The following is a 24,980-nucleotide window of genomic DNA, read 5'->3' on the forward strand; positions in this document are numbered from 1 at the left end:
CAATATCAGTGGTTGCAGAGACTGGGGTGAGGGAATGAGCTGTGGGTGATTAGTAGTACATGTGTCTCTGTGATGGAAATGTTCTAGGAGTACATAGTAGTCACGGGTGCAAAATCCTGTGAATGTACGTAATGACAGTTGAATTTGTAATTTGAAAGGATCAGAGTAAATTCTTTTGAAGTTAATTTATGTTTTATTTACAAAACAATACATAAGGACAGTAAATATCTCTATACAAACCACAAAAATTACAAAGAACGCAATGACAGGATCAGGGCATCCTTTGGGGCTGCAGCCAACATGCGCCACTGCTCGGGAGCCGAGGCTGGTTGCTCAGCTGCAGCAGGTGGTTGCTCCAGCCCTTCCGTGACCCCGCCAGCTGGGGCTGGAGGCTGCTCAGGGTCTGGGTCCACCAAAGGGGCAGGTGTCTCTTCCAGCTCCTGACAGTGAATCAGAGCTGGGACTACCACCTGCACTGGTGGTGACTCTGCAGGGAGGGTCACCAATTCTTCTAATTGCTGAGATCCAGGATGAGTGGTGGCTGCAGGCAGCCTGGGCTGCGAAGTTCCAGTGGGCACCACAGAGATAGCGGGGGCTAGCTCCTGAGTGACGTCTGGATCTTGCTCTGGAGCTGGTGCCATAGCTTCAAGAATACAAAGTGTCATCACCGTGATTGCCTTTCCATGGCCTTTCCTAATAAAGGAAACCTCTCCCGCAGACATTGTCATCTGAGTCAAAGAACCCACCAGGAGGAAATCTCCCAGATGACAGGCTAATGGAACAGTGATCTGAGACTACTCACAACTCCTAGCCCACCCGCAGTCTCAGGAAACGTGCTTTGTGTGGCATACCCTGTCCCATCCACATGCCCACATCTCCCACCCAGAGTCCTCCTCACCCAGAGATTCTGGCTCATTGGGCTCATGGTTTCTCCGTGATGAGTAGAGAAGGCGGTCACGGCACTGCAGCTCGGAGCCTGGCATGTGGACCCCTATATATGCCCGCAGTATCTGCAGGCTGATGAAATCTGGGGGCTGGAAAAAGTCCTCAGGGTAGTGGTCCAGCCAGGTGCCCAGAATGGAGGAGATGGCCCTGGGGATACAAAAGTAGCCAGAACAATCAACATGGGGTGTTCCTCCTGCACTAATGTTTCAAGACAGGCCTGTGGGACCTAGCCTCCTCTATGCCTCCTGCTCATGGATGTACAGAGGGTGGTTCTATGCCGTGTCCACCTGTGATTTGGCAGTCCCACCTAAGAGAGTCCTGGTCACTGAAGAGGGACTGTGAAAATTCTATTTGACGGAAAACCCTTAACCAATGATGTGGTCGTCTCTGTCCTTCTTGGGAAGCCAGACATACTCCCTGGTGTGTCCTCTGCCTACCTCTCACTAGAATTCAACTCCGTGCATGAGTGGAGGGGTGGTGTCAGGATGAGTCAGTGCCTTCACTGCATACACTAGTGCTCCATGAAAATCTGAACACATATGGGACAAAGGCACTCTGTCTCTTACCTGGGCTTGCTTGAAACCTCCTCACGTGATGACCTGTGCCTCTATGCTGCCTCATTCACTTAGTGCACATGTGGGTGTCCTCCCACTGACACTGGTTCTCCCATAGTGTGGGTGATATGTGGTCCTTGAGCCCTCACTGTGTCTCCTGAACCCTTGCTAAGCACACACTGTTGAAGTTCCACAAGGTGGTGAGCATGATGCTCCCCAAAACCTTTATTCTGGGTCCTCTGATGGGGGTGGAGGCAAGCCTGTGAGTGGGAAGGGATGGGGTTGGACTCTCGAAAGGGCTGAATCTGTCGTCTGTTGCCCTCTGCTGTCTCATTGTGCCCACAGCTTATCCTCTAACCCACAGGACAAGACCCCTTTCCTTGCTTCCAGGGAGAAGCCCTCAGAGCTTTGCCCTCTCACAGGACTCTCAGATGTGTGGGATGCTGGGTCCTGAAGCCCCTCCCACGCACAGTCTCAGCACTGCCCTCTTGGAGAATGAAGGCCCTCCAGCATGAGCTCAGCCTACTCACATTTTCTCCTGCTTCCGGGGTCCACCATCTTCCTCAGTCTCAGGAAGGAAGCAGCCATATCTGGAGGAGGCCAGAAGGGCATCATATCAGGTGTCCTGTGGATACTACCTCTTGTCATATCCAGAGTCACTGACTGCTGACTAGAATGGAGCTCTGGAGGGGCACCTGGGTGGCTCAGCTGGTTAAGCCTCCGACCTCGGCTCAGGTCATGATCTCGTGGTCCGTGAGTTCGAGCCCCGCGTTGGGCTCTGTGCTGACCGCTCAGAGCCTGGAGCCTGTTTCAGATTCTGTGTCTCCCTCTCTCTCTGACCTTCCCCAGTTCATGCTCTGTCTCTCTCTGTCTCAAAAATAAAAATAAAATGTTAAAATTTTTTTAAAAAGAAAAAGAATGGAGCTCTGGAGGGGAGGGTGCTGTCTGCTCTGTGCATTGGATCCCAGTCAGCTGCTACAGAAGTGCCTGCACCTAGTGGGGCTTCCTGTATGTTTGATGAACGATAGGGCCCCAATCAGCTCCATCACACATATTGGTGTGGGTCTGGGCCTCCTGCTCATCCTGGGCATCCTTGATTAGTTTGACCCGGGACTCAGACACACAGATAGACCCTCACATCTCCTTTTCAAATGGGAAAAGAGCCCAACTCAACACCTGGTGACAGTGAGGGATGAGGCAGAAACTTGATCATGGGGAAGAGGACAAAGATCACCCAGCAGACACACAGCCCGTCCAGCAGACCTTTCCACAGGGCCAGGGTCACTTTCCAAGCAGTGCCCCCACTGAGTACCTGTAGTTATTCTGCTCTGATCAGAGGAACAAACTGAGACTCAGGGAGGTTTGGTGACTTTCCTTAGACTCAAAGCTTTAAGGGGCTGAATCACACTAGGCTGTGAAGGGCAGGGTGCTCACCTCGTAAACAATAGTTCCAGGACCTGTTGGGTGGTAGCAAAAGCTCTGTACGTGCCCAAGAATGTGAAGAAGCAGGTGGGGTCTCTCCACAGGAAGGCGGGCACCAGGTGCTCCACTCGCTGCTTCAGCAGGCCTGCATTGATGGTCCACTCCACACAGTTCTCATTCTCGTTCACGGGTGCGGCCTTTTTACCCCGAGATAGAACAGAGGAGGGACACAAAGTCAGACACAGCACCATGGACATCAGGAGGGTTGGGATCCAGAATGCAGACCAAACCCCCCAGCCCTCAGTGACTTGTCGAAAGAGTGAGACCTGGTGCACACAGTAGGAAAAAGGATCTTGGCATTCACGTGAAAATTTGAGGTGGGGAAATGACTGAATAAGTTAGGATCTGAGGTCAGATTGTTAGATGAGTATGGACAGCACCTCCCTGCATTAACAGCATTGTCTTTGTGATTTCTAACACCACAGTCCATTCTAGGGATCAGAACACAGGGACATTACCTGGCAGAGGTTGGATCAGGATAATAGGACATGTAGGATGTTCAGTGCAGCACTGTGACATGGCAACAGAAGGGAATCATGTAACAGTCCCGCATTTGTGAAGGGCTGAATGGGTGAGGTAAGTGGTCTCATTTCCAGAATGTTGTCTAGGTAGTAAGGTCCTTGCTCCTGATCTGGAGGGCCCTAGGGACGTGTTTCTTGGCAACCAAAGTGCAGAGCAGTAGACATAATACAGTGAGTCCCATGTCCTTTGGGTAAAAATCTCCCTGCTCATCACGAACATGTGTCAGATGTGGGGAAGTTGTGGAAGGATGGTCAGGCGAACCGGGACACCTGGGAACAGTCGTTGAGGAAACATGTATGACAACGGCCATATATTCTAGACAGAATGGGACGTGAAATGGTTTCACACCTGTTTTCTGATATTCCTACAAATAAGTGGAGAGTGACGTTGCATCTGGCCATGGCAGGGGCTGGGCCACGAGGGCATGTTTGAGGAGCACATGGCGTTCCAGGTTCCTCTGGGATCAGGAGTCTATGAGAGATACCAGGGGAGTATCAGTGTGTTTTCTGTGCCCTGGGATTCTTTGCACTGCCTCTGGGCTGTGCGTGTTGGGTTTCCCTGGTACCTTCACTCACCCTGAGCCAGCGGGGCATCCTGCTGATGGCATGGGGCTTCCTCCTGTCCTTCAGGGAAGTAGAGGAGGGGCTCTCATCATTCACCTTCTCCTCCATCTCTGACGTGTGGCTCTGTAAAGACAGTGCCCAGCACGCAGGCAGGGGTCCTCAAAGCCATGTCTGCTTGCTTTCACTTTTCCTCGACCCGTGTGAATTCATTGCAGATATATACACCACAGTGTGCACACACCTCCCCCAAGGAGGAGAAGCAACGTGGTTTGAGGGCCTTGGATTAAACCGGTTATAGGTTAAAGGCACCTCAGAGATCCCTTTTGCCTCCTTCCCAGCATGACATCTGCATGGCCATGATGGGTCCACCAGGTCGTCCACTGCCATCCAACCTCCTCCAGTCCAGGACAGGAGCACCTCACGTGTCCCCCTTTCCCTGAAACTGAACACGAGGGGATGGGGGTGCACAAGGATGGCTCAGAGCTGTGACCTGACCTGACCTGGCCTGGCCTGCTCTAGGCTGCTCTGTATTACCTTATGTGACCTCCTGGAAAACATCCTGAGGCATCGCCAGCGTGGGTGAAGGAAACCTCTCCAACATCCGAATAATCCTGTACACTGGGGTTTCTGGTATCCAGAGCACTGGTAACTGGGAAAACAAGAGAACATCCCAAACTCTCTGTGTCTGTAGACAAGTGAGACTGGTATGGGACCTCACTAGTGCATGGGTGCCGGGTTACAGGAGTTCCAAGTTCTCCTGGGGCCTATTGTGAGCAAAGTGATGTCACTGCCTAGGATCCACCTCCTGAGTCTGCTCCTGGGATAACACCTATGCAAATAGTCCTCTATTTGCTGAATGCTCACCCCTTTCTCCATGAAATGTCACATCGGTCTACAGTTACACCAACGTACCCCTCTCCACAGCCCCCTGGGAAGGTCTGGGGGCAGCCAGGGTCCCAGTTTTGAGACGTATCTGGGTTGAGACACAACTCTTCATTCTTACCTCTTTCTGGTGCCAGATAAGTGATTGTGTCTTTCAGGGATGGTCCCTGTCTCCTCTGCTCAAGGGACATAATTATAGGATGTACTTCCTCAGGATGTCCTCAGGCATACGTGGGACGATACCTGTGAAATTGGAGGAGTGGTGTCACATGTTGGATATTTATCCATCCACATTTACTTTGACTTCTCACCTCCTTTGGTTCTGCTGCTCCTCTGATCCCAAGTGTGCGTACATGTGTGCGTACGTGTGTGCATGCAAGTGTGTGTGTGTGTACGTGTGTTTACCAGTGCTCATTTTCTGGAGTCCCAGAAGATAACATCCCCACCTAGGGAAGGATGGCCAAAAATTTCTTAAGCGCTTAGGTTCTCTAATTTCTAAAGCAATCCATACAGAAGGGATTGGAGTTGTGGCCTAGTAGGTCAGAACTCTCTTTTACGTAGACTTTGTCAGTAGTGTGCCACAAGCCATTCCCTCCCTTTCCACTGGGTACAATGGGGACAGGGTGGCACTCAGTGGGCTGCCCTAGCCTTGGGTCCTCCTCAGGGAAGAACATGCTGGAATGTCGTCTGTTACGCTCCTCTTCAGCCTCACCCCCACACCACCCCCATGTCTGCACAGAGTCACAGTAACACAACCTTTTCCCGAGCCCCCTCAGAAAACCTGGGTCAAGTCAAGGACCCCATTTTGAGGACATGGAGTTGGGTTCATGCCTGGTTCTGACTTTTTACCGGTCTGTGATTCTGAGCAAGGCACTGACCCTGCCAGGGTCTTCACTTTCTCCTCCCCTCATGGCTCCCTGGGATCCCCACATCCTGTAAACACATCCTTGTGTAATTTCCTTCCTGGAGTGTGGAATGAACTTAGTGTTTGATTTCTGTTCCAAAGAAGATGGCAATGTGACCCCAAGCCAACCAAGTTTTGTTGATAAAATATCCATGGCACAACCACATGCTCACTGTCACTCTCTGTGTTGTCTCTCAGATTCTCACACTGGGGAACCACCCCTGTGTTGAGTAATGACACAGACAGGTACACAGAGCCTAGCCCTGAGAGACAACAACAGACAGGGAAGAACTAAAGCATTCGATGTGGACTGAATCCTGCCACCACCCTGAAGTGAGCTCAGGGGTTGAGTGAAGCAGGTTCTGTCTCAGTGATGACAAGAGCCCCAACCTACTGAGAGGCTCTCAGGAGCCCTCAGCAAAGCACTGCTGAATTCCTGGTCCCCTGGGTCTGTGAGGTGTTAAGTTTATGGGGAAGCCACTAAGGGTGAGGGAATATTGTCACACAGCACTAGAGCAGAGTACTGAATATGTCCTCCTGCCCCAGGCCCTGGATCTCCTTACCCTCCCTCTCTGCTGTCCTCCCCAGCTCTTTCCAGGCTCCCTGCTGTCCTTTCAAATGTCCACTGTGGCAACACCAACCTCTGCCTCCGAGTGTCTGCACCACTGTGCCTTCTGCCAGGCTACATATATTCGGATTTGTGCAGGGCTGACTCGTTCTTGCACTGTTGCAGGAAATATGAATGTTTCCTCAGCACAGCCTTGTCAGACCCTCACCTGGTGGAGCTCAGGACCCAGTTTAGCACCTTGATTTTTTCTATGGAGTCATTGCTCATGTCATTCACATTTTTGTTTCATGTTCTTTCCATCTTCCTGTCTAGACCTTGAGCTCCTAGAGGGAAGACCTGGCTGCCTTACCATCACTGGCTCTATCTGAATGCTCAGATGTTCTTTCCCAGTGGATGAATGAAGAGGTAAGGAGATCCGTCCCACCATTTAGCAGCTCAGTCATTATAGCCTAATTTACTTGGGTCATCTTTCAAAACTTATTTTATTTTATATTTTTTTCAGTCTACTGTACTCCTAACTTGGGGTGTGAAATCACACTCCAAGATGAAGAGTCTCATCCCCTACTGACTGAAACAGCCAATTTTAATGGAACTAGACTGATTTCTAAGTTATCTTGCAGGTTAACATTTTGTAGGTATATTAGGTTATGCTGAATTACCAGAGAACGCCCCAAATTTCAATAGCATGTCCCCATAGATTTCCTCACATGACAGTACTGGGTGCGTGTTTAGATTGGAGACTAAACTTCTTCATGTGGTCATTCAGGAACCCAGCGTTCCTCCATTTTGTCCCTTCTCCCTCCTGAGGATATCAGGTACTTCCACAACCAACAGCACAAGGGGTGATAAAGGGGACAGAGAACAAAGAAATGCACATGGGAGCATGTTATCAGCCAGGTCTAGAGTGCCTAAAATATCCGCCTTTACACTCATTCCTTGTTTTAAAGGCAAGGGTTTTTAAGTAATGATCTGTGAGAAACGATGTCCCACAAAACATAGAAAATGCATCCCTAGATATGCACCACAAAATATGCAAAAGGTAATTCCTGAGCTGAAGGACAATTTTCTCCCTCCGGTACACATTTATGCAGGAAATAAGAGTAAAAATCTATGTGTGTGTTTGTGTGTGATTTATACATATTAATGAATATGACGTTTTATGAATATATATGAATATGTTAAGAAGTGAATGATCACTGACTTTTAAATAGAAGAATTAGTAAAATGATAAGTTAAAAATAATTATTAGTGAGCTTACAGACATAGAGTATTAAGATATATGACAGTATCGGGGCGACCTGGGTGGCTCAGTGGGTTGAGCGTCCGACTTCGGCTCAGATCATGATCCCATGGTTCGTGGGTTCAAGCCCTGCATTGGGCTCTGTGCTGACAGCTCAGAGCCTGGAGGCTGTTTCCGATTCTGTGTCTCCCTCTCTCTCTGCCCCTCCCCCACTCACGCTTTGTCTCCCTCTGTCTCAAAAATAAATAAACATTAAAAAAAATTAAAGAAACTACATTAAGAAATATGACAGTATGAATTAAATGATTGGTGGTTGAGAAATCAATTAAGTGCCTCTTAAGATTGTTTTCAAGTACGAAAACTCTTATAAACCACATGACTGTAAGTATAGTGTAAATATTGAAACTCCAGCCCAGTTAGGCAGTTAAATTGAAAGAATTACATATATCTATGTTCACTTACACTTAAGCACCCCACTCTTTGTTTCTGCTGAGGTCATGATCTCTCGGTAGTGAGAATGCTGAGAAACAGAGGAAGTTCGAAGGAGCCCCCTTGTCTCTTGGTGCGGGTGACATGAGGGGGCTATTGTGGGACCCCATGTTTTCCTACGTGTCCCCAGTCCAGGAATATTACAACCCTCCCTAATTCCCCTGCACAAACTGGGCTAGGTAAGGAAGTTCTGGCTGCCGCAACTTCCTGTGAGATATGGCCCAAGATCTCTACAGATTTGACCTAAGATCTCATGAGATTTGCCCCTAGATCTCATGACATCTTTCAACAGGACTGAGCTGGCCATTTGCTTTGAGATTAGAAGAAACACAGACTGCCCTGAAGGTTCCACAGCCCGAGAGAATCAATGAGGGCTTATTGAGTGTTCAGAGGAGCCAGGTCCGGTGCACTTTCCTTTCCCCCACACCTCCTCACCTCCTGTTTCAATCCCCTCTAGCTTCACAGAAATAAAGGGCCACCAGGCCAAGTCTTCCATATTTTAGTGGTGGTTGTTACCCCCACTGCTCTTAGAATGCTGGATGAGTTGGAAAGTATGAGCCAGGGGCCTCATATCCTTTTGGTGGTGGCCTTGGGTTGTTTGTGGGACCCTGGGTGTTGGTAGCAGTCCACAAACCAGGAGTGTCCCAACCCTGCCAATTTAAGCTGCACAAAGGTGACTACACTAAGGAGTTCTCGTGCCTGCCCCCTTCTGGCTATATTTGGCCTGACATCTCGTGAGATTTGGCCTGGAGATCTCGTAAGATTTGTCAACAGAGCAGAGGTGGCTGCATCTTTTCGAGTCAGGACAGACACAGACTGCACTAAGTGTCCATGGTCTAGGAAAGCGCTCAGGGATATTTTTCTGTGTTCACAGGAGTCAATTTCTGTGCACTGTGCTTCACCCCACTCCTCCTTCTCTCCTGTGTCTTGCGCCTCTAGTTTACTGGGAATAACGGGCTAGTCTGGTCCAGCAGCCCCTGTTTCTGTGGCCAGATGTTTCACCCACCACATCTAGGATGCTGAGACAGACAGGAAATATGAACACAACCCCTCGTGTCTTGGTGCTGGTGACATGACAGGGTCTATTGTGGGACCACAGGTTTTCCAAGGTGTCCCCAACCCAGGTATATCACAACTCTACTATTTTATCCTGCACGAAAGAGGTTATGCTACTTAGTTCCTGCTCCTGCCAAGTTCCCAGGAGGTTGGAAAAGATTTTGCCAAATTTGGCCGTAGATCTCATGAGATCTACCCCTAGATCACGCGAGACTTGTCAACAGGGACAAGGTGGCTGTGTTCTCTGGCAGCAGGAGAGACACAGAATACCCTTAAGTTCCTGCATCCTGGGAGATGCAATGGCAGGCTGCCTGTGTGTTCAGAAGAGGTGGTTCCTATCCACTTTCTTTCTCCCTGTACCTTCTGACCTCCTCTTTGTATCACCTCTAGTTTAGCATGAGCAATATGAAGTCCAGCTGTTACAGCAAATACTCTGCCCAGAAAGAGACAAGCCACAGAACTCGGGGAATCAGAAAATACTGTTTATTGTGCACCCATGACGCCCCAGCGGAGTCACCTCCAAAGGCTGAGCCCCATACCTTGGCATTCGCCTCCTTATCTGGCTCTGATGCTAGGCAGTTGAGAGACAGTGGAAAAATAGAGGGGTCCTTGTCAGTGGTGCTACATGGATAGTTGGTGGAGGCAGGAGGCAAACAAGATTATAGAAGCCAAAAGAATGCATGCCAAAGAATGCAAGCCAAAAGAATGCATGAGGATCATGCAGCCTCAGACACCTGGATGGCCCCTTTTATCTTGTTGTTGTTGTTGTTTGTTTGTTTTTTCCTAGCTTTTCTTCTCACAGCCATTTTTTCCTAGGTCAGTGGTCCTTGTTACCCCCACTGCTCCTAGAATGCTGGGAGGGATGGGGACTACTAGTGAGACGCTTTATGACATTTTGATGCTGGAGTTTGAAGACACTTGTGGGACCCCAGTTGCTCCTAGGTGTCCCCAATCCATGAATGTCCCTGCCATGCACAAAGCAGACTTGGCTATGGAGTTCCCACTCCTGTTGAGTTCCTGTGAGATTTGGCCCGAGATCTCCTGAGAGTCACAGTGAGATCTTGCAAGATTTGGCGTTATATCACACGAGAATATCCCCTAGATCACGGGATACTTGTGAACAGGGAAATTGTGGCTTCGTTTCATGGACTCAGGATAGACACAGACTGTGCTCAAATGTCCAATGTCTGGGACGGCTCTCAGGTAACCTCTTTGTGTGATCACAGAAGCCACTTTCTGTGCACGTTGTTTCTCCCTTCCCCTCCTGCCCTCAGGTTTCTCTGTCTTGTAGTTCAGTGTGACAAATGAGCCTCCGGTCCATTTGTTCTTACTTTATTGGTCCGTGTTTAGCTCTAGTGTACTTAAAGGCTGGGAGCGGCAGAAAGTATGAGCGAGGCCCTTCGTGTGAATTGCTTATGGTGTCTGTTGGCTTTTGTACAACCCTGGATGTCGCAGCAGTTCCCATCCAAAAATGCCCCAGCCCTGGCGGTGTGCCTTGCAGGTACCAGGCAAGACCAGGGAATTCCTCCTGCTGCCAATTTCCTGTAAGATGTGACTCAAGATCTGGTGAGCTTTGGACACACGTGTTCTGAGATATGACCTTAGATCTCAGGAGATTTCCCCCTTTAACAAGCGTTATTAGTCAACAGGGAAGAGCGGCTGTGAATTCAGGGGCAGGATGACACAGACTGCACTGAAATGCCCAAAGCCTGGGAAAGTTCTCAGGGACTCGGTTCATTTTCAATCATCTATATCCGTCAATGACCACCCTGGGAGCCTCCTATTCCTGTTGTAACAGATTACCACAAACTTAGTTTCTTCAAACTACACCAACTCATTCTTATGGTCTGAACATGAAAAGTCCACAATGAGTCTCACTGCACTAAATTCAACATGGCAGCAGGGCTGTGTTTCTTTCTGGAGGCTCCATGGAAGAATCTGTTTGTTGTCCCTTCCAGCTTCTAGAAGATGCCCACATTGTCAGCTCAGAGCCCGTTCCATCTCCAAAGCCGGCCGTGGCTGATCGGTTACTCTCAAAACATGTTATATTGATACTGACTCTTCCTCTTTCACTTGCATGGACCCTTGTGATTACATTGGCCCTTCCAGGCTAATCTCCTCAGATCAAGTTCCTTAATCTAATCACATTTACAACGTCTCTATTGCTGTGTATAGTAGCATATTCCCAAATTCATGGGGTGAGCATGTGGACATTTGTGGGAAGCTCTACTCTACCATAGCTACCCCCATCAGTGAACACATTTCTAAAGCATGTCAATCAATGCAATCTCCTCATTCCTGTAAATCAGCACGTTACCACACCTCAGTCTACTGCTTTTGAGTGCCAACATGTCAGCAGGTGACACCAACTCATTTATGTCCCTGACATTAACCATTTCCAGAACTCCACACTTCCCAAAAATTCTACCTAAGATCAGCAGTGTGGCCGGTTCAGAGAGACCGTGAGTGACTGACAGGATTCTGTGTCTCCCTCTTTCTGCCCCTCCCCTGTTCATGCTCTGTCCGTCTGTCTGTGTCTCTCTCTCAAAAATAAAAAGTTAAAAAAAAACCTTGAAATTGAGGTCAGTGTGTTTATTGTAATTCTATATTTCACATTAACATTCTTCATCTCATCTTGTTAAACTTGTCAACATCTGTTCGGGTGGTGTCTAAGTCCATTTGGCTTGCTCTAACAAAATAGACCACAGAAATTTATTTCTTATGGCTCTGGAGGCTGGAAAGTCTAAGATCAAGGCCCCAGCATCGTTGAGTCCTATGAGGGCCATCTTCCTGATTCATAGCCAAACACCTTCTGGCTGTGTCCTCACTTGGTAGAAGGAGCAAGGGGTCTCTGTGGCATCTCTTTTATAAGAGCACTAACCCCATTCATGAGGGGCTCGTGACCTAATCACCTTCCAGAGGCCCCACCTGCTAATACCATCACATCAGGCATTAGGATTCAAACATATGGATTTAGAGGGGACATGAACGTATGGATGTTAGCAGATGATGACATGACCATGTGCTGTAGAATCTCCACTTTGTGTGCCTTGGCTGGGAGTCTTTGAGGAAATTACTTAAGCTCTCATTGACTCAGTTTAATCACTTGTAAAAGGAGAAGTGGCTTAGTGTTTTGGGAGGCCATGGGAAAGTCCCCCACTTCAAACTTAACTCTTTGTGTTGGCTGGATGAACAGATTGTGAACTTGTCTCTAGGTAGGCCCTCTGGAATGTTTATTGCTTAACAGATGCTCAGTGCCTCTTAGGGGATGATGACTTGGCAGTCTTTAGTCACCAACTAACCTGGATGCTGCGAGTCCTTGAAAGTACCACATGATCTCTGCTTGTTTCCCTCCTAACTTTGCCATTTGAACTCCCACCATACTTGAAGAGGCTTAGGTGATTGATATCTGGGAGGAGGATGCTGACTGTTCCCTCAGGTATGAGTTAAGTGCCAGACCTGGGCAAACCACTTTGAGGACCTCCTAGCTCTGGTATTTTAATTGCCTCTTTGTGGTCTGTGAACCTCTTAGACCTTAACCTAGAGGACCTTGGTGCAGAAAAGCTTAGCAGATGGAGGGGGGAATGGAAACAAGAGCTGGATATAGAGGTTAGCCTCAGGGGAGAGAATGTGGTTTGAGTTGGGAAATGAGGAGGTGGGTAGGAGGGAAGGTGCAGATATATTTTAGGTTTAGTGGAAATAGGTTGGGGCAACTGTGGTGAGGTATCTTTTGTTTTCTTTGTTTTGTTTTGGTTTTTATTAAAGTAAGCCATGGGAGTGAGTTGGAAAGGGTCTGAACTTGAAACAATGGCAACGGCCGAAGTGAGCTGTTGTGGGAAAGGCCACTTGGAAGCTGTATACCTGTGCATCGCAGAGCATCCATGGTTGAGATTTAGAACGAGCATTTCTTTCTTTTAACTTTTTTAAGATTATTCATTTATTTTGAGAGAGAGAAAGAGAGACATCTTGTGGGGGTGGGGCAGAGACAGGGGCATAGGATCCAGAGCAGGCTCTGTGATGACTGCACAGAGAAAAAAATCTGATCCTTGATCTCAGCTCAGCTCTTGATATCGTGGTGAGTTCAAGCTCCATATTGCGTTTCATGCTGGGTGTGGAACCTACTTAAAAACAAAATGAAAGAAAACAAACTTCAATGAGGTATCATGACACACGTGTCAGAATGGCTCAAATTAACAGCACAGGTAACAACAGATGTTGGTGAGGATGCAGAGAAAGGGGAACACATTTACACTATTTGTGGGAATGCAAACTGGTGCAGCTGCTCTGGAACACAGTATGGAGGTTCCTCAAAAAGTTAAAAATAGGATTACCCAATGATCTAGCAATTGCACTACTAGGTATTTACCCAAAGGATGCAAACATATGGATTTGAAGGGATACATGTATCCCGATGCTTAAAGCAGCATTATCAGTAATAGCCAAATTATAGAAAGAGCCCACATGTCCCTCAACTGATGAACAGACTCCTTATAGAGAGCAAAGTGAGGGTTGCTGGAGGGGAGTTGAATGGGGGCATGGGTCAGATGGGTGATGGGCATTAAGGAGGGTACTTGTTTTGATGAGCATTGGGTGTAATATGTAAGTGATGAATCACTGAAGTGTACTCTTGCAACTAAGATTACACTATATGTTAACCAACTGGAATTTAAATACAAACTTGAAACTAAAAATAACAAATAAATAACAAATTTATACAAACTAAAAATAACAAACAAATAGATAAAATGCTGGTGATGATGAGATAACTAGCAGTTGCTAGTTTGCTTATTATGTGTGAAAAACTCGTTTTTAAAACTGACACTTTTAAGTTTTATCTTTATTCTCTTTTCTTTATCTCTCTTTTCTTTATTCCTTTTTTTTTCCAGCTTTACTAAGGTACACTTGCCAAATAAGTTTTATGTGTTTAAGGTGTATGATGTGATATTTTGATATATGTATGCACTGTGAAAAGATTACTACCGTCAAGCTAATTAACGTATCCATCACCTCACATAATTATCCTTTGTGTACGTGTGGTGAGAACACTTCAGATCAACTCTCCCGGCAAATTTCACGTCTACAATACAGTTTCATTAACTGTAGTCACCACGCTGTACAGTAGCCCTCTAGACCTTATTCATCCTGCCCTGAATATTTGTACCCTTTGAATAATATTTCCCCATTTTCCTATTCTCCCAATCTTGATGACTACTGTTCTACTCTCTGCTTTTATGAGTTTGACTTTTTTTAGATTCCATATATAAATGGAATAATGTCATATTTTTTCATGTGTCTGGCTTATTTCAATTAGTATAATGTCCTCCATGTTCATTCATGTTGTGAAAATGGCTGAATCCTTTTCTTTTTAAAGGAGGGATAATGTTATTTATATTTTTTCCATATAACTTTGTAAATATACATTCATGCATTGACACTTTGGTTGTTTCCTTAGCTATTGTGAGTAATGCTGCAATGAACATGAAGGATCAGACAGCTTTCCAAAACAGTGATTTTATTTCTTTTGGATATATACCCAGAAGCGAGATCGCTGGATCACATAGTAGTTCTCTTTTTAAAGTTTTTTTTTTTTTTTTTTTTAATTTTTTTTTTTTCAACGTTTTTCACCCATTTTTGGGACAGAGAGAGACAGAGCATGAACAGGGGAGGGGCAGAGAGAGAGGGAGACACAGAATCGGAAACAGGCTCCAGGCTCCGAGCCATCAGCCCAGAGCCTGACGCGGGGCTCGAACTCACGGGCCGCGAGATCGTGACCTGGCTGAAGTCGGACGCTTAACCGACTGCGCCACCCAGGCGCCCCTCTTTTTAAAGTTTTGAGGAAACTCTATAGCATTTTCCATAATGGGTGTACCAATTTATATTCCCACCAACAGTGTACAGCAGTTCCCTTTTTTTTTTAAGTTTTTGTTTTTGTTTTTTGAGAGAGAGTGAGAGACAGAGCATGAGCTGGGAAGGGTCAGAGAGAGGGAGACACAGAATCCAAAGCAAACTCCAGGCTCAGAGCTGTCAGCACAGAGCCCAACATAGGGCTCGAACCCACAGACCATGAGATCATGACCTGAGCCGAAGTCAGATGCCTAACCAAATGAGCCACCCAGGCACCCCGCAGCTCCCTTTACTTCACATACTTGCCAACAGTTGTTATCTCTTGTGTTTTTTCATAATAGCCATCCTAACAGGTGTAAGGTGACATCTCATTGTGATTTGCCTTTCCCTGAAGACTAGTGATGTTGAGCCTTTTTTCATTTACCTGTTGGCCATTAGGGTGTCTTCTTTGGAAAAATATCTATTCAGGTACTTTGCCTATTTTTCAGTTGGGTTACTTCCTTCTTTGCTATTGAATTGTATGATTTCCTTGTATATTTTATGTATTAACCTTTTATCAGATAATATGGTTTTCAATTATTTTCTTCCATCCCATAGGTTGCCTTCTCATGTTATTGTTTCCTTTGCTGCACAGAAGTTGTTTTTTGTTTCTTTGTTTTTGTTTTTTTGTTTTTTTTTTTTTTAGTTAGACGTAGTCCCACTTGTTTATTTTTGCTTTTGTTGCCTGTGCTCTTCTCTTGGTGTCATATTAAAAAAAAATTATTGCCAAGACCAATAAAAGGGAGCTTTCCCCCTATATTTTCTTCTAGGAATTTTGCAGTTTCAGATCTTCCATTTAAGTCTGACCTTGGAATGATTTTTATCTGCTTGAATTTCTTGAGGCTTGTGTTATGAACTAACATGAATCTATCTTGCAAAATGTTCCATGTGCACTTGAGAAGAATGTCTATTCTGCTGCTGGTGGGAAGTTCTATTTATGCCTGTTAGGTCCATTTGGTGTATAGTGTTGTTCACTTCTGCAGTTTCTTTATGGATACCCTCTCTGCGATCTATACATTATGGAGTGGAGTCGCCTAGTATTATTGTATGCCATATTTTTTCTCCTTCAGATCTGTCAATGTTTGCTTTACACATTTACATGCTTTGATGTTGAATGCTAGTATATTTATAACTTTTATACATTGAATAGACCCTTGTATCATTACTTGATGACCTTCTTTCTCTTTTGAGATAGTATAGAATAGAAAGTATAGTATAGAAAGTATAGTATAGTATAGTATAGTAAAGAATAGTTTGTCTGATATAAGTGTGCATGGTTACCATTTGCATGGGATATCTTTTTCCATCCCTTTACTTTGAGCCTATGTGTACCTCCAAAGCTTAAGTGAGTCTCTTGCATGTGGCATATAGTTGAGTCTTTTTTGAAAAAATCTATTCAGCCGCTCTGTGTTTTTTTGTTCTTACAATTTAGTCCATTTACATTTAAAGTTGTTACTGATAGATAAGAATTTTCTCTTGCCATCTTGTTCATTGTTTTCTAAATTTTTTGTAGTTCCTTCATTCCTTTCGTCCTTTCTTGCAGTCTTCTTTTGTGATTTTTTGTTTTTTTGGTTATGCTCTGAAAATCATTTCTCTTAGTCTTTTGTTTATCTGGTGTAGGATGTACATGTAGTGGAATTGTGGACAATGTAGTGCATTGTGATTATCTGGAGGCTTACATGAAATACCCTATTGTCTATTTTAAGCCATAAGTTTACCTGCAATTGCTACAAAATCTGTACACTTATATTCCCACATACACATTTTGTGCTATTGATGTCACTCTTCTTTGTATATTGTTTATCCATTAACACACTATTGTAAGTATAGGTGTTTTCATCATTTTTGTGTTTAACTTTTTATGCTATAGTTAAAACTTATGCATTATGATTTGGAGTATTCTGAATTTGACATATATTTACTTTTACCATAAGTTTTATGTTTGGCATGTTTTTGTGTTACTAGTTAGTATTCACTCATTACAACTTGAGAAGCTCCTTTTAGTATTTCTTGCAGACAGGTCAGTGGTGGTAGTCTCCTTCAGCTTTTGTTTGAGAAAGTCTTTATCTCACTTTCATTTCTGGAGGATGGCTTTGCTGGTTAAATGTATTCTTGATCGGCATTTCTTTTCTTTCAGCACTTGGAATATATTTTCCCACTCTTTTCTGGCTTACACAGTTTCTGCTGAGAACCTACTTATAGTCTTATGAGGGGTTCCTTTGTATGTGACAAGACTTTTTTCTCTTTCTGACTTAAAAACTGTCTCTTTGGCTTTGGCTTATGTTAATTTAATTATAATGTTTCTTGATGTAATCTTTGGGTTGATTCTGTTGGGGAAACTGGATAGCTATATCCCTCCCAAGATCTGGGATATTTTCAACCATTATGTCTTTAAACAAATTCTCTACCACTTCCTTTTTTACTTTTTTCCTTCTCAAGGTCCTATAATGCATATATTGCATTAGTAGGACTTGATAGAGTCCTCTAAATCCTATAGGCTTTCTTCACTCTAATTCACTCTTTTTTTTATCTGACTGAAATATTTCAAATGACCTGTCCCTGAGTTTACAGATTCTTTCCTCTCCTTGATAGAGTAGTGTTGAAGGTCTCTAATGAATTTTTCTTTTCATTCATTATATTTTGTTTTCCCTCTCTTTAAAATTTCATTCGTTCATTCATTCATTCATTCCAGGATTGTATTTAAACACAAGTTAGTTAACATAAAGTGTGGTATTGGTTTCAGGAGTAGAATTTAGTAATTCATTACTTATATATGTATAACACCCAGTGCTAATCCTGACAAGTGCCCTCCTTTGTGCCCATCACCTATTTAGCATATCTTTCCACCCACCTACTCTCCAGAAGCACTCACTTTGTTCTCTATAGGTAAGAATCTTTCAAGGTTTGCCTCCCTCCCTGTTTTTACCTTATTTTATTTTCCCCTTCCCCTATGTTCTTCTGTTTTGTTTCTTAAACTCCACATATGAGTGAAATCATATGGTATTTGTCTTTCTCTGATTTACTGCCTTTAGCATAATACACTCTGGTTCCATCCACATCATTTCAAATGGCAAGATTTCATTCCTTTTCATGGCTGATTAATATTCTATTATATGTATATATCTTTTTTTTTATCTCCAACTAGGAAAGAGTTTGGACCACCCTCTAAAATAGAAAATACAGAAAGAAACACTAGTTATTCATCACCGATTTGCTTTGAGTTCATTGATTGAATGCAAGTTGCCTTCAGAAATGAAGAGCTGAACAGGGAGTTGCACAACCCCTCATTCAGACTCCACACCCCATAGTCCCATTAGCTCCCATGTTAAAGGACCACCTTTAGCAAAAGGGGGGTGGGATTTCCCCACCCCATCAGAGGGTGCAACTTTGCAGCCAGGGACAGGGCAGGGGTGTGGAGGGGAGCGGCAGGACGCTTGTGTTCACCTGAGGCTTCCACTTTCAGTCACTTCAACAAGTTCCCTGGCTGGGCTCCAGCAACTCAGGCCCACCACCCTGACTCTCCCTAGAATATTTCTCTGGAATCTGAGGTCCCTGCGCTTCATTTTCACAGGCAGGAATGTTTCATCCTGCTCATGGCTGCAACTTCCCTGGCTCTGCCTTGACATCTTCCCACAACCACAGGTCCATGCATTCGTTTGCTTGTTCGTACCTCAACCCTCCAGCCACCAACCCAGTCAGACCTCCAAGGGCATTCAGGGCGCCCCTGCTCTGTACCTGCGCTGCTTCCCACCACTGGAGCCTTATCCCCCACTCGATCCCAGGCCCTCCTCCTCCAGGGAACCGGGGTACAACCCATAAAGGTCACTCCTGAGTCCTCCAGACTGCAGCCAGATAGGAGCACAAGAAGAACCCCAGAGAACAAGGGAGGGGGCGTGGGGATGGAAGAGGAAGACAGAGAGGGGCAGGGGGAAGGCCACATGGGACCTTGTCACGAGGATCCCTACATTTTCAGCACTGGGCCTGAGGCTGGTCCTGGAGTGAGGCTGTGGTTCTTGGCTGCTGGACGGTTTAGGGTTCTGGCAAATGGTCTTTGTGGGGGGCGTCTGGGGACATCGCACCGCGCTCAGTTCCTTTCAGTGTTGTTGCTACAGGAGAGCAGCTGAGAGGCTCTGTGGGTGGCGCAGCCAGTGCCTTGGCCTCTGCCTTCAGGATTAGCCTGAGCAGCAAGGCTGCCATCTTCTTGGGCTAGAGTCTCACGCCTCCCAGCCTTCTGTGCTTGAGCCCCGCTACTGCTACAGCTACCAGGTCTCAGGCACAAGGCTGCAGCAAGACCCCAATGGGTGTGGAATGGACGAGAGGGCATATGGGGGGAGGGCTTTCAGCCCCTGCTGGCTGAATGTGTTGGGGGCTCATGGCAGCAGATATTTGCTCCGCCCCAGCACTACACAAGGTGTTGGGACACGTGTGTGCTTCTGCTCCCTCCTAGCACACCTGCTTTGGCAGGCCCCCTGAGGGCCCCCTGGGTCCAAGTCCCTGCATATCCAAGGGTCCCTCCCATCTTAATCACAGATTTCCACTTCTTATATGCAACATGCCAGGGTGTGGAAAGGGGATGGGGAAATCCTCACAGCTATTATCCTGCTTCACTCTGCCCAGTGGAGGGAGACAAGGGCAGGGGCACCCTAGATGGTGTGGGCACAGGGCAGGGTGAGACAGAACAGCCCTGAGAGTGCACAAGGAGGAGTTGCCTTCTCTGGGGAAAGCAACAAGGGATAAACATTCAGAGAAAAAACAAGACCAACCTCAGAGAAACAGATGAGAGTGGAAAATCCAGAAGATTATACCTTTCCTCTTCAGAAGGATTGATTCTCCAGTCCCCTGAGTCAGATCTAGTGGAAAGGAGACATGACAACATTCAGGGTGTTTGAATCTTGAATCAGATACCACGTTGCAAAAGGCTCCTCAGTATGAAATCAGCATTTAGCAGTAAGCTGAAACAAACAACGTGGGGGAGGGGAGAACATGTTTGTCTGAGATATGTTTCAGGAAACACCACCTGAGGGATCCAGAGGCACTCGACTTTCCAGGCCAATTTCAATATGAAATCATTTTTAGAGCAAAAGTAATCAACAGAAAATAGTATTCATTTGTATGACTACTTTAAAATGCGCTCTAGAGGTTACCACACATCCCTGCATCCAGGAAGGGAAAGGGCACAACGTTGAAGGTAATGGAGGAGAGAGGCTTGTTTCAGGGTGAAGAGGTGGACTTGGGCCCCACTTCAAAGCACTCCACCCTAGGACTTTTTTCCCAAGAGGGAGGTGAATACAGGTGTTGATTTGTCCAGAAATGAGCTAAAGAGATGATCAGGAAGTGAGGTTGGGAATAAGGGATTGGGAACGTGGGACAGGGCTGTGGGGACAGAGGAATTCAAAGTGTGGGCTTATAGCCAGGCTCCATTCAAACGTGGGAACGGGTATAATTGTTATGCCCAGAATTCATGATCCTCAAATACCGCCAGGGAGCCGAGTCTGATGTAAAAGCAAAAGAGCTTTTTTTCGAGCTAGCTCGACCTCAATCCCCTACCTGCACCGACGCAGCGGTGAGATGCCAGGGAGAGAGAGCGAGTTTCAAAAGCACAGAGGTTTTATAGGGGTCTAGGAGCAGTTGGTTAGGTAATGGCTATGGCATCAGCTGATTGGCTGGGGTAGGGTCGGAGTCCTGTTACACAGGTCACTGGGCGTGTTTTGATCAGGAAGTTTGAACGGGTGAGCGGGAGGTTACTCAAGGGGAGGAGGCATGGTCTAGGTGAAGGACACAGAACAAGATGGAGTCGGCCGGTGTAGGCCCTCCCGTTCATTCCCCCCTTGTCATGTAGCTTAGGGACCCAATCATGGGACCGGCTGCATTTATGGTGACAAGGGGAACAGAGTTTGGAGGTTTACACCAAGTTCTGGGAAGCAAGTGTCCCTGGGGTGCTCTGGGAGATCTGATTAAGTATTGTCCCCGAGCTGGTGTCTATGATCTGCCAGGTGATGTTTTGGGGGGCGTGGGGGCTCCTGGCAGCATGAGCAATGACAAGCAGAGTTAACAGTTACCAATATTAGGTGGGTCAAATGTGCTGTAGCTTGAGCTTGAGCGGGTTGTGTTGGTCCCAATTGAGGGCCCATCGCGTGACGAAGTCCTTCTGGATCGAGGAGGGGTCCGCTGACCCAACGTGGGTGTGATGGACCCAGGTCGCGATGCCGTCTACTTTGAGAGCGGTGGGGGTTGTCAGCACCACGATGTAGGGTCCCTTCCAGTGTGGCTCGAGGGTCTCTCGGTGGTGCCTCTTGACGTAGACCCAGTCTCCTGGCCTGTACTGATGAGGTGTCGGGGTCGGGCCAGCCTCGTAGATGGCACAGAGGCATGGCCAAATGTCCTCGTGCGCCCTCTGGAGCCCTCTCAAGGAAAGAAAAGGTTCGGGGCGCCTGGATGGCGCAGTCGGTTAAGCGTCCGACTTCAGCCAGGTCACGATCTCGCGGTCCGTGAGTTCGAGCCCCGCGTCAGGCTCTGGGCTGATGGCTCGGAGCCTGGAGCCTGTTTCCGATTCTGTGTCTCCCTCTCTCTCTGCCCCTCCCCCGTTCATGCTCTGTCTCTCTCTGTCCCAAAAATAAATAAAAAACGTTGAAAAAAAAATTAAAAAAAAAAAAAAAAAAAGAAAGAAAGAAAAGGTTCTTGATCTTTAAACTCAGCAATAAGTTCATCTTAAAGGCTGGGAATAACAGGGGGTGGCCTGCCAAACATGATCTCATAGGGAGTAAAACCCAGAGTGTAAGGAGTGTTTCTAACCCGGTAAAGGGCATACGGTAGGAGAGTCACCCAGTCTCCGCCAGTCTCCATGGTTAATTTGGTAAGGGTCTCTTTTAGGGTTCTATTCATTCTTTCTACCTGTCCTGAGCTCTGGGGCCTATAAGCACAATGTAATTTGCAGTTTGCCCCCACCGTCTTGGCTACTGCCTGTGTTACCTTCAAGATAAAAACTGATCCATTGTCTGATCCTACCATGGCAGGAAAACCATACCTGGGTAAGATGTCTTCTAGTAGCTTCGTGGCCACCGTCTGAGCTGTTTCATGCTTGGTTGGGTATGCCTCCACCCAGCCAGAGAAGGTGTCTGTAAATACTAAAAGATATTTATAACCATACTTTCCTGGTTTGACTTCAGTGAAGTCGACTTCCCATTGGGCTCCCGGTCTGGTGCCTCTGAGCCTGGTTCCTTTTTTATTTGATGTGGCTCTCGCGTTGGTGAGTTGGCAGGTCTTGCAGGCAGATACAACTTGCTCTAATTTGGTGTCCTGTTGGTGAATCTTGATTCCGGCATGTCGGATTAAGTCTTTTAATTTTCGGGCCCCCATGTGAGTAGACCGATGCATGTGCTCTAATATTGAGACTCTGAGCCGGTCTGGCAGCACAAGCTCCTTGTTAGGTGTATACCACCATCCCTTTATCTCCTGGGCCATGGGGAGTTTCTTGATCTGCTGTAACTCCTCCTGGGAGTATTTGGGCTGGTCTGGTAAAACTGGGTCTCCCGGGTCTGGTAGCTGTATGGTCATGGTGGGGACTGAAGTAAGGGCTACTGCCTTGGCTGCCTGGTCAGCTTTCCGATTACCTCTAGCTACTGGGTTATCAGCTTTTTGGTGCCCTTGGCAGTGGATAATGGCTAGCTTGGCAGGAAGCCATAAGGCCATAAGCAGGTGAAGTATCTCCTGCTTATTTTTTATAGTCTGTCCTTCTGCCGTCAGTAACCCCCTCTCCTGATAAATTGCCCCATGAATATGAGCTGTGGCAAATGCATAACGGCTGTCTGTGTAGATGTTAAGCCGTTTTCCAGCTCCCAGCATCAGCGCCTTGGTGAGGGCTATGAGCTCTGCTCGCTGGGCTGACGTTCCGGAGGGTAGAGCCTCTGCCCATACGGTGTCCGTTTTGGTGACCACCGCTGCACCCACATACCTGTGTCTGTCTCACACAAAGCTGCTGCCATCAGTGAACCAAGTAGCCTTGGCATCAGGGAGGGGCCGGTTGGTCAGGTCTGTCCAGAATCCATGTACTTGTTCCAGGATTCCCGCGCAGTCATGTAGTGGAGCACCTAGGTCAGGGTCGGGCAGCAGGGTTGCAGGATTGAGGGCTGCACTGGGGTGGAACCACACTCATGGAGGGTTGAGTAGGAGGCTCTGGTAATGAGTCACACGTGTGTTGCTCATCCATCTATCAGGAGGCTGTTTCAGGACCCTTTCAATGACGTGTGGGGTCGTGATCCAGATCTCCTGTCCTAGGGTCAGTTTGTCTGCGTCCTTGACTAGGAGTGCTGTCACCGCAATTCTTAGGCATGGCGGCCAGCCAGCAGCCACTGGGTCTAGTTTCATACAGGACAGGTAAGCCACTGGGCGGTTCCAGGGGCCTAAGGCTTGAGTTAGAACCCCTTTTGCTATTCCCTTATGTTCGTCTACAAAGAGGTGGAAGGGCTTCGTAATGTCTGGTAGGCCCAGGGCTGGGGCACTTAGGAGGGCCTTTTTTAACTGATTAAAGGCAGTTTCTTCTTTTTCAGCCCATTTAAATGTTTTCCCTTCTTTGGTAGCTTCATATAGGGGCCTGGCGATCTCAGCAAAACCTGGAACCTGGAGGCGGCAGTAGCCGGCTGATCCTAGGAATTCCCTCACTTCTCTTCGGGAGGTGGGAGTAGGGATCTTTAGGACAGTTTCTTTTCTGGCATCTGATAACCGCCGCTGTCCGCCTTCCAGTATATATCCCAGGTAACTTACCCTCTCCCTGCATATCTGAGCCTTCTTCATGGATGCCCAGTACCCTAAGGCCCCCAGGGTAGCCAGCAGGTCCTGGGTCCCTCACTCACAGTCTTTGGCCGTGTCGGCAGCAATCAGGATGTCATCTACGTACTGTAGAAGGGTGAGGCCAGGGTGCTCCCTTCTGTACTCACCCAGGTCCTCGTGTAGTGCTTCGTCAAAGATGGTGGGTGAATTTTTTTTTTTTTTTTTTTAAATTTTTTTTCAACGTTTTTTATTTATTTTTGGGACAGAGAGAGACAGAGCATGAACGGGGGAGGGGCAGAGAGAGAGGGAGACACAGAATCGGAAACAGGCTCCAGGCTCCGAGCCATCAGCCCAGAGCCTGACGCGGGGCTCGAACTCACAGACCGCGAGATCGTGACCTGGCTGAAGTCGGACGCTTAACCGACTGCGCCACCCAGGCGCCCCGGTGGGTGAATTTTTGAATCCCTGAGGCAGCCCTGTCCAGGTCACTTGCCTGCTGTAGCCCTCCTCCAGATCATGCCACTCGAAGGCAAACAAAGGTTGGCTCTGGGGTGCCAGCGGCAGACTGAAGAAGGCGTCTTTTAAATCTAGTACAGTATACCAGACCCTGGAGGGCGCCAAGGAGCTCAAGAGAGTATATGGGTTGGGAACAGTTGGGTGTATGTCCGTGACCCTCTTATTTACTTCCCGGAGGTCTTGTACTGGTCGGTAGTCATTTGTGTGAGGCTTTTTGACCGGCAGTAGGGGGGTGTTCCAGGCAGACTGGCAAGGAACTAGTACCCCTAGGCTTCGTAGTCTCTGGATGTGTGGCTGGATCCCCTTCCAGGCCTCCTGAGACATGGGGTATTGTTTGATGCTTACCGGACTCTCTCCTGGCTTGAGCTCTACCAGGACTGGGGTCCTGTGAGCGGCTAGTCCCATTGCCCCCATCTCTGACCAAACCGAGGGGAATTCTTGTAGCCATCTGTCTATATTATCCTCCCTCGGGAGCACCTCCTGGTGGAGGCGGTATTCATCCTCCAGTTTCATGGTCAGGACCTGGATGGGGTGGCCCTTGCCATCGGTGACCTGAGGACCCCCTTGTCTGAAAGTTATCTGAGCTCCAATCTTGGTCAGTAAGTCCCGT

General features: G+C 47.1%; 1 protein-coding gene and 1 long non-coding RNA gene across 4 annotated transcripts in view; both read right to left on the minus strand.

The window, feature by feature from the left end:
* Nucleotides 1-221: 221 nt before the first annotated feature.
* The window catches only part of LOC122215907 (ral guanine nucleotide dissociation stimulator-like), a 72,892-nt gene continuing 48,133 nt past the window's right edge, over nucleotides 222-24,980 (minus strand). For 2 of the 3 annotated variants that reach the window (XM_042931863.1, XM_042931853.1), the window contains exons 3-5: nucleotides 2,030-2,089; nucleotides 899-1,092; nucleotides 222-643 (exon numbers count right to left, since the gene is read on the minus strand). In XM_042931863.1, the coding sequence (XP_042787797.1) occupies nucleotides 249-643; nucleotides 899-1,092; nucleotides 2,030-2,089 (649 nt within the window). In that variant the 3' untranslated portion in view covers nucleotides 222-248. Of the gene's footprint in view, nucleotides 644-898; nucleotides 1,093-2,029; nucleotides 2,090-2,933; nucleotides 3,119-4,078; nucleotides 4,206-4,600; nucleotides 4,976-24,980 lie in introns of those variants that run through there. The other variant, XM_042931844.1, reaches the window with a different exon arrangement.
* On the minus strand, nucleotides 13,285-20,661 carry LOC122215927. Its single transcript, XR_006200617.1, has 3 exons — nucleotides 20,636-20,661; nucleotides 19,852-19,938; nucleotides 13,285-13,323 (listed from the first exon to the last, which is right to left on the minus strand). It is a non-coding gene; the product is annotated as an uncharacterized LOC122215927 (long non-coding RNA).

Source organism: Panthera leo, chromosome A1 (assembly GCF_018350215.1).
Source record: "Panthera leo isolate Ple1 chromosome A1, P.leo_Ple1_pat1.1, whole genome shotgun sequence".
Taxonomy (NCBI): Eukaryota; Metazoa; Chordata; class Mammalia; order Carnivora; family Felidae; genus Panthera; species Panthera leo.